General features: G+C 35.9%; 2 protein-coding genes across 3 annotated transcripts; both read right to left on the reverse strand.

Moving 5' to 3' along the window:
- Nucleotides 1–710: 710 nt before the first annotated feature.
- Nucleotides 711–6,639, reverse strand: LOC112025025 (uncharacterized aarF domain-containing protein kinase At5g05200, chloroplastic). Its single transcript, XM_024057679.2, has 10 exons — nucleotides 6,274–6,639; nucleotides 5,910–6,052; nucleotides 5,173–5,286; nucleotides 4,712–4,900; nucleotides 4,461–4,616; nucleotides 3,827–4,092; nucleotides 3,628–3,725; nucleotides 2,565–2,743; nucleotides 2,001–2,117; nucleotides 711–1,091 (listed from the first exon to the last, which is right to left on the reverse strand). The coding sequence occupies exons 1-10, from the start codon at nucleotides 6,494–6,496 to the stop codon at nucleotides 912–914; spliced, it is 1,665 nt and encodes a 554-aa protein (XP_023913447.1). The 5' UTR covers nucleotides 6,497–6,639; the 3' UTR covers nucleotides 711–911.
- A 411-nt stretch (nucleotides 6,640–7,050) lies between these two features.
- LOC112025022 (uncharacterized) lies at nucleotides 7,051–9,514 on the reverse strand. 2 transcript variants are annotated; one of them, XM_024057676.2, is made up of 5 exons: nucleotides 9,340–9,514; nucleotides 8,948–9,135; nucleotides 8,449–8,524; nucleotides 7,581–7,707; nucleotides 7,051–7,370 (listed from the first exon to the last, which is right to left on the reverse strand). In XM_024057676.2, exons 2-5 carry the CDS (start codon nucleotides 9,071–9,073, stop codon nucleotides 7,172–7,174), a joined length of 528 nt encoding a protein of 175 aa, XP_023913444.1. In that variant the 5' UTR covers nucleotides 9,074–9,135; nucleotides 9,340–9,514; the 3' UTR covers nucleotides 7,051–7,171. The 2 variants fall into 2 exon arrangements, with proteins under 2 accessions (XP_023913444.1, XP_065636282.1); XM_065780210.1 differs by lacking the exon at nucleotides 9,340–9,514 and adding an exon at nucleotides 8,696–8,768 and having other exon boundaries at nucleotides 8,948–9,057.
- Between the last annotated feature and the right edge of the window lie 37 nt (nucleotides 9,515–9,551).

Genomic DNA, 9,551 nt, shown 5'->3' on the forward strand with positions numbered 1-9,551 from the left:
CCAAATAACAGAGGAAGCCATACTCCAAAATTGTTGGTTTTGTTCGATCCAGCACAGATCCATATCTGTGCACTTGACCAAGCGTTTGAATATAATTTTTTAGTACTACATCCCAAAATCTATGAGAGTCCATAGGACATGCTAACGGAGAATAAGAGCAAGACTAACACGTATAAAGTATAAACCTTCATTCTAGGAGAATTATAAGACTAGCACCTGTAAAGTATAAACCTTCATTCTATCTAAATATCCGACAACCTATGTCCCGTGATAACACATTCCTGAACTCTAAACGAGCTCCAAAACTTAAAAGGTCAGGCTTATTGGTCACTCCTGGCAGACCAGCACACCAACCATCATATTAGGAGAGAGTGATATACTTATCATTCTAGCAATGTAACTAAAGCAGTATGTTTCTGTTGCACAGAGTGTTGTTATGATTGTCAAAGGGGGTCATACTAAAAGACACAATTGGTGATCTAATATGGAACGAAATTCCAAAGGCCAGAGCAAGCTACAGCTATGGATCCCCCATGGAGCACTAGCCAGAATATCTGGAACAATGCAATAACATGAGAATAGTTGATCTACCTATTAAAAAAAAAAAAAATGAGACTAGTTGATTAAACTAAAGCCAAGGATACAATGAAAGTTCGCACAATCATCAGATCCAGCATGCACCAGCAACACCAGGGGTAACCAAATGCTCATACAGCAGAAATATCAAAAGTTCCATTGCTACTAAATCATGTATAGCACTTTGAATTAAATGAGTACATATCTTTCTTGCTTTGTCTATATTTTCCTCTTGGATGTTTAATTCTAACTATGGAGTGCTTATTGTCATACATATAAAAGGGACAAAAATAAAGCCTTTCACCTAGGAGAAAGTATGTCTATATAAACAAGATTCATTTGAAACTGTCCCCGTATTTGCTTCTTCGGTTTGAAACAATGGAGATCCTTTGGTCCTGAAGCATATTCATGTTCGGAGCCAACAACCGGGTGTACCGGTCAAAATATAGAAGTTGCTTCATGAGAAGTGCAAATTCACGAGGAAATCTCAATCCATAAGATTCACTAACCCGAACCTGTGGAGCAGTAGAAAACATTTGAAACAGTTCAAAGGTAGTCATTGCCCTTCAGCAGACTCAATAATATATTCACCTACCATTTCAAGAAATTCCATAGCGTTTTCAGTCTTATATTATACTCCTTTTTAAGGTACAACATAATTTATCCTCAAAACACAAGGATATAATATCTCTTGCGGGTGTACATGAGCCCTGGTCACTTGATTAGGATAGGGAGAGAAAGGAAGTGCCAATCAACCATATACTATTGGCAGTCATAAATTATACTTTGCATCTATAACCAAACACATCTAGGGTTTTTATTTTTACGTTTTATCTACGACTTGAGACTTTGGATTATTATTGAAATTCCCACATGTAAGTTTAAATTAATTCCACAAAATTTTCCCTTTTTTCCCAAAAAAGAAACCCTTTCAAACTTTCTCCAACTTATCATGATATTTCACATTGATACTAGAACTCCAAGCAACTCGTATTCAAAGTTGAATTTTAATCTACAACTCTATAGTCTAGGACAGAACTAGAGCATGATGCAGAGATGCACAACTACAGATAGCTGATGAACTGGTGGACATTGTAATATATATGTGTGTGTGTGTGTGTGTGTGTGTGTGTGTCCCTTTGTGCTATATTCTCATTTTTTAAGGCCAAGGCTGCCTATATATATATTTACGTACTTAACAGTATGCTACCACTACTTCATTGAAATGGTCTGGCAGAATGCTATATTTAAATTTGTTGTGTTTCTCCTGCCCGGTAAGTGAGCCAAAATTTGTCATATCAATAGAGCTCCGAAAATACTCATGCAGGGGCTGGTGTTGGACCAACTAAAACCAATACAGTTGTTGCATAACAAGTCTAAATGGCAGACATTCGTATTGAACAATTTATCATAGAACTGCTTACCACATCAAGAAAGAGTGCATTCATTTGCCTCTCATCAACAACTAGATTAGCAGAGATAGCGGTTGCATCTGTATTTGTCCCCCTGGCTGTTGCTACAACTATTTCTGTATCCAAATCCTGCATTAATAATCCAAAGGAAAAAAATATTCAGGACACAGCCAAGCAGGATATATACCCGGCCAAGGAACCTCCTCCAGTTCATACCTTCATTCATAAGGAAAGTAAAGGAACCTTTAGGGTGCTAACTTCCTCTAAACAATTTACCAAAATTCAGTCCCTCAACAAGCAAGAAAAAAGACACCTACAAAAAGGATAATTTACGGTTCTCTATTTCTGGAAGAGAGAGAGAGAACCATGTCCAAGCGCCTTTGGTCTAGCATTGGTTCTTTCCACAAGAGTATAATACAAACATTGTGTAAGCAGGTGTTGAGAGAAAAAATCCAAGAGATGATTCATGTTCAGATTTAACATGTACTAACTGCCAACTATTATGTGAACATAATAGTTTTGGAGCAAACTCTCAATAGACATCAACTGCACACATGGATAATTTACTGTTCTTGCCTGTATTGATGAAAATATCTTTTCCAAGTCTCTTGCAAAAGCCTTAGTATCGATATCCTTGTTTGTAGCACCCATTTCAATCAAGGAAGATGCCATCGAATCATATTCTTCAGCTGCAATTGATGCCAAAAATATTTCCATGGCAGCCCATGTCTTGGGAGATATACGCCCAACAATTCCTGTAATTTTTAATATATTCTGTGTTACATGCAAGAGTACTTTCATGTACAATTACTGAATGGTAATGACAACAGGATTAGTTCATAAGCATATGAATAATCAGTTCAGTAAAGTATATGAAAATGACAGCCCACTGTTGTTAATGAGAAGTATAAGAAAACTCAGGAAGAGAAAGTGAGGGCAAGGCTAGATCTTTCTCAAACCAAAGCCTAGTAACAAATATAAAATGTTTAAAGATCATAGTTTAGGGCATCGCTAATGTGACGATACTCCAAGTATCTGGAATCTGCTGGCTCCAAGGTAGGGATACCACTAATTTTCCCCTTTCTGTGGGCTGGGCAGGCAGGGATTTATTTAAATCTCACAGTATATGATAAAATGCATGGCCATTTTTATCCATATTACAAAAATTGCAGTTCCTTTATGCTCCATCAGTAATATCTAATTGATTTTTTTTTTTCCTTCCTACCAAAACAGTAAATTTTAATGTATATTCCATATTACTTTTACTAATTAAAAAAAATCCATATTACTTTTGCTGTTGATACATGGAAAGCCTACATCAGTTTACAAGAAAAATTATGAACCAATCAACGGCAGTATTTCATAGTGATATCAAATTCACTTCATAAAATGTGCCAACATATCATCAGAGGAGATATTGCAGGCCTGGCAGTAGGAATTTTAGATAAGATGACCCCAATTAGTTGAAGAGGATCCATAGAGCCAACTAGAATAAACTGGGGTTAAGGTTTACTTGATTTGAGTAATGTAAACACCAAACTAAAGCATTTTTAGTAGTTAGTGATGATAATTATTTTGGAAAAGATAAAAGCAAAAAGTAAACCATGAATATAACTCATCACAAAGGATGGCTGCATACCAAAATCAAGAAACCCAATACGACCATCGCGTAACAACCACAAATTTCCTGCATGAACATCTGCATGGAAGGATTCACAGGCAAGCAAGCTACCAAACCTGCATTAATGTTTCATTAAGAGACTTATGTTTCAAAACTTGAACTAAAATAAACATCAACTGTGCAAGCACATGCATTGAAAATTAGGTTTTGGTCCTACCACACGTTAAGAGCAGTTATAAGACTAGCCTCTGGACTAGAAACAAGTGAACTCATGGAGTCTAGGTCAGTAAGAGGAACTCCATAAAGCCTCTGCATTGTCAGAAGTCGTCGGGTGCTGCAGTGCCGATACACTTTTGGAGCTGTAGCTTGCCTTGTGAGTCCCATGGCTTCCAAATATCTCCTAAAGGACTCAATATTTGCAGCCTCCTTGTAAAAGTCAACTTCTTCAAGCATTGACTCTCGTATGTCTTTGACAACACCAACCTACTGAAAGGAAGTTTATATTACATGGAAGCTTCAAGCTATCATTATTATAGAAAAAAATTGAAAAAAATAATACAGTATGCAACTATATTTATCAATAATTAGAAATATGTCATAGATTCTTCACAATAAGGACAGGGAAGTAAAACACCACGACAATGCAAAATTTCATCATTTCATTAGATTATTTCACATACCACCGAATTGCATGTACCTAAAATTGAATTTACATCCTCAAATTTGACTGCAACAACGTGAAATGAACAAATATGCTACTCGAAGATGATTGTTAAGAGTATGAAATATCATGGAAGGGTGTTTATAAGTTTCATCCAAAATAAGCACTGAAGTTAGCTGGACATAAGTACCAATGATGCACGGCTGAGTTCAGGGTTCAAAAACTCCAATATGCGAGCAACGATGTATACAAAATTCAGATCTGCCACCAATACGTCCTCTATTCCAGGTTTCAAGACCTTTATAACTACATCATCTTGGGAGCCTCTGAGCCTTGCACCATGAACCTGGACAAAATATAACATAAATCTTACCCATAAAAGTCTACAGTATACGATATTGAAGAAGGAAGAGAGAGAGAGAGAGAGAGAGAGAGATTAACCTGGGCTATTGAGGCCGAAGCAAGTGGAGTTGGGTCAACATATTCATACACACTATCTATGGGTCTCCCCAATTCCTCACGCAAAATTTTTTGAATGTCTTCAAAAGGAACTGCAGGAGTTCTATCAAAACAGCTTTGAAATTCTTGGACATATTCGGGAGGGAACAATGTTGGTGCAGATGCTATGAACTACCCAAGTGGAAGCCAGGTTATTCATTAGTTACAATGTATTCATAGAGCAGATCAATCTAAAAGAAAGAAAGAGAATCAAAAAATAAATTTATATAAGAATGTGCTTATTAAGTGGCCATTCAAGTTAAGCAGCATTTTTGGGGTCATAACTAAATATGCACTTCAGTAAAAAAAAGAAAAGAAAAAAAGAGTACACTTTACTTTCCTATAACTCAATGAACCCCTCTCTTGGGAGGGGGAGGTTCTTACAAGCAACAATCAGGACTTACCTGACCTAATTTGATGTAGGTTGCTCCCATGCGTTCAAATAATCTCCTTAAATAAACTGGTGAAAGTAGTCCAAGCTGCATTTGAGTTTGTAATCCAACAGATGAATTTGTTGACTAGAAAAGAAGAAAAGGTGTTAATATTTCTTTCAACATTGTCAGATTTGTTACAGGAAAAGATGATTATATCAAATCAAAATAAATTAATATTGAGTGTATCCACTACCTGAGCATAATTTATTAATAGGATTAAAAAAAATTACAGATCAACAAGAAAACCTACAGATAGGGATAGGGATAGGGGGCCTTACTCAATCGAAATCCTTCAAAATCTTTTATTTGGAAAGATCCAAAAGGAAGTTATAGGATAAAATGTAGTCAATAGTAATGACTCTAATTCCTATCGTGTTAATGACCAAAATAAAATCCATTGATTAAGAATGAAATTCATATATAATAAATATCCTTGTATAATTATTATTTTGGAGGAAGGCATAAGTACAAGTACAACATCTTCTTCTAAACTGGTTGAAATTGAAGAATTTATTAAATGGAGTAAGTCATTGATTATCCCTGTAGGGAGTATCCAACATATTTAAGAAAATAGTAAAGGAGATGGGATTGGGATTGGGAGGAAGAAGGAAAAGAAAATCCCAAAGACTTATTACAATTTTATAGAATGAAGAAGCAGGATGAGCATGAGAGTTAAAAAAAAAAAAGAAATGCAGAAGTGAGCTTACATTGGAAACATCAGCTAGCCACTCGCTACCAACACCGAGAAAAGCTTGGATACCTTGGGCAAGCCTAAGGGCACCACGTGGACCAGTAGTGATGGATGTTTGGACAATATCCTCCACCAGTTTAGGAAGCCCCTCAATACTATCTGAAACCCCAACACCAACAACAACTTCTTCTTCATATAATTGGAACATTAAACCTTAATTGATGATGATGATGATGGGATTTTTATTATCATTAATAATAAATAAATAAATTTTAGCAAAAAATAATAAAAAGAAGAAGACTTTTGAAGAGAAAGTGAGCAAATTGAATCGAACGATTGTCTTAAGAATTAAAAAAGAAAAGAGAAGGAAAAGAGGAGACCTTGGAGGCGAGAAGGAGAAGAGAAACGATCCTGGGTCTGACCCTGGCCCTGGGCTTGAGAATAACGAGCAAAGAAAGTGAAATTTGGGGGGTTAGAGACACCTCCACAATTCAGCTGCTGCTTCCTTCTTCTTAAGGAATTATCTGAGGATGATAACAACTGACACTGAGGACGATGATGATGATAAAACAACCGACCGCCTCTTATAGCTGAAACCGCCATCTCTCTAACCACTCACAATTAGCTGAAACTCACTCCAGCTCTGTCTGTCTAAAACCAGGACACCAACACAATATTCATCCAATTACACTCGCAATTACCATAAAACGACAACGTCTGTGCGCTCTTCATGCAACGCTCGCGAATAATAATAATATCTTTTTTATACTCTATTATTATTATATCTTAATAAAGAAAACCCCGTGTCAATAAAGGCTGCCACGTGGCACCACAGTTTGTTGCCAAGTATGTTTGCAAAACCGCATCTTTGTTCCTTAAAAAGAGCATTTTGATTTTGATAATGGAAACGGCCATAAAAGGAAAAGTGTTACTGTTAATGGAATCCGCACTTTAAATTACCAAGTATGATTGATTTGTCAAAAATACACGCGTCCCCAAACCACATTTTTCCAAAACCCAAACTACGTATTCCTCCTTCACTCGGTAAAATTATCTGCTCATTCAAACGCACGCTACGAATAAACCCAAAAATCCATAATAAATAAATTCACATTCTATGACATTAAAGCCAACGAAAAAAATTCTCAAGATAGGGCTGATGGAGAAACTCATGAGGTTTCATAATTAAATGAGTGGCACTTCAAAGCATATATTAAAATAGATATTATGTCACATTGGACATGGGTACAACTGTTACAATTGAATCAATGAGCCTGATTATGAATCTGTATCTGAATTGGAATCTGATTCCACATCCGATTGTGCCTCAAAGGGTTTGATTCTGTTAGTATTGGCTTCAAGTGGGGGAAGTCCCTCATCATCACTAGATTCAAGCTCATTCTCTTCTTCTTGAGCGGTCTGCTTATGCAAACTCCCATTACAATCATCCAAATTTGTAGATTTGAAGACTTCTGGCCTGCATTGCATCGTAGAAGCAAAATATAAGCAAGAAAGAACAAAAGTGGACACAATTTGTGCCAAGTTCAGTTTCAACTAACGGCTGGACTCAATTTTAACTCACTAGTAAATCTGGTTATGATACTAAAGGAAGCGAGAACACAAAGAAAACCATAAATGGTCAGAATTATTTTATTAAAGCAGTAGTTAACATGTGAAGAAAACTCACCATTCAGGAGATTTCTGAAGTGAACGAACTTGTTCATAAAACAGAACTTGGGAAACAATGCATGCCACCTTGCTACCTGATTCAAGAGCCTTTTCCTTTCCACTTATGTCAACCACTACAAAACTACCTGCAAATTGGAACAGCTACTGCATATTATAATTTTCCTTTAGAGGATGTGAACAGAATAAAACACACATAAAAATTATCTTACTAATGCTCCCCCGAGAACTTTTATACATTCAGTTGCTAAGGGCCATCTTAGTGGCAGAGCCAAATAAGATTTAACTCCAAAAGCTGATTTTAGAAATAAAATCATGATTCTCTTTTGAGAGCAAGCTCCTTATCAGATAATGAACGGTTAAAACAACAGCAAAATTTTGAAAGTACAGAAAACTGCAAGCTGTTCAGGAAAGTTTTTTGAAAACTGTTTCTGAACGCAGCCAAACATGTGTAATATATTTTTTCAAATTTGGGAATATTAAACTTTTTTCTTATTTCCTCTGCCAAATGACCCTAAATATTTTTTTTAAAAAGTAACTTGGACCGACATGATTTATAAATGATTGGTCAATAAAAGGAAAAACTAATAGTAAGGAAAAAAAACTTAGAGATAACTATAGGGACTGATGCCATGATGGAATTTATGGTCCATCCAAGAGTTTACTCACTTATAGAAAGACTCAAATCATGATATTTATAGAAGTGAAAAACATATTTGAGACAAAAGTAATTGATCAGCCACATTACAAAAAAAAAAAAAAAAAAAAAAAAAACCCTGGTTATCATGATATCAAGATGTAGAAATTAGATGGATTTCTAGTAGGGAACATGGCTTGACTCTTGAGATTCCATAAGAAGTGGAACAAACCTCGTTTTATCCACATGCTCTTTTGAAACTTAGCTGGAAACAATGCCAGTGATTTCTCGCCTTGTGTATCCATTACCTTAGAAGATAGATAGACTTAGCAGGATTAAAACTTATAGGTAGAAATTTATTATGTAAAATTAGAAGCAAACAAATTTCAAAAAGAAAAGAAGGGGAACAGAAAATCATTACAAAAAAAAAAAAGCATTAAAATTCTGATTTACAATTTCAGCTTGTTCTAGTGTTCTACCTCCTAGCTCAGCATTAGCATTTTAAAAGCCAGCGTACTATCCAATTGGATGTTGCTTGAATGTACAATATCCCTGAGATATAGAAGGTGGTCAAATGGGTGCATATTTTTGTTTGGAATTGGAAGTAAACAAAGCTTGGTGTTGGTGTTGGTGTTGGTGGGCAGTTAATCAAATATTGAACAGAAACCCAATTCATCATTCATATTAGAGACACAGAACAGGAAGCAAGCAAAGAGAAAAGAGAGTAGTACCTCGATGAGATTAGAGCCTCGAAGAGACACGACTTGCATAATGTTCTGCCCATCCTGGATACTCAACTTGTCTCCACTAGATTCTACTGCTCTCTTCTTCAGATTCTTCCTTCCCCCTTTCATCATCCTCTTCTATTCCTCCAAATTTCTGGTGAGATTTCTAGGTTTTCTTCTTTCTTCACGGTTCACTGTTACTCCCAACATAATAATAAAAAAAAAAAAAAAAATTGGAACTTTATCAAACCACAACACAATGACAATGAATTACTTACTCGTGCAAAGGAAAAAAGCTAAAGAAAAAAAATGCAAACAAAAACAAACTCTCATTTAAGAATTCAAATGCCACAAACCGAGCCTAAGAAGAGAAGAAAAAATGAAAAGGACGGACTCACGAATTATCAAAGTTGAGAGCTTTGCCAGTCAGTTTGTGCTTTTCTCATCTGAGACAGAGTGGGTTTTTGTTTGTGTTTGTATACAAAGCGGTCGCTGTATTTTCAGGGAAGAAGAAGAGAGAGGCGGTGTCTGTTATTCAATCGCAATCGGGGTTTCGCAAAGTATAGGTTTTTTTCTTTTGGTTTTAATAAAAGAGGCGGTCCGTAGCAAG

The sequence above is a fragment of the Quercus suber genome, unplaced genomic scaffold (assembly GCF_002906115.3).
Source record: "Quercus suber isolate HL8 unplaced genomic scaffold, Cork oak 2.0 scaffold_228, whole genome shotgun sequence".
NCBI classification, from domain to species: Eukaryota; Viridiplantae; Streptophyta; class Magnoliopsida; order Fagales; family Fagaceae; genus Quercus; species Quercus suber.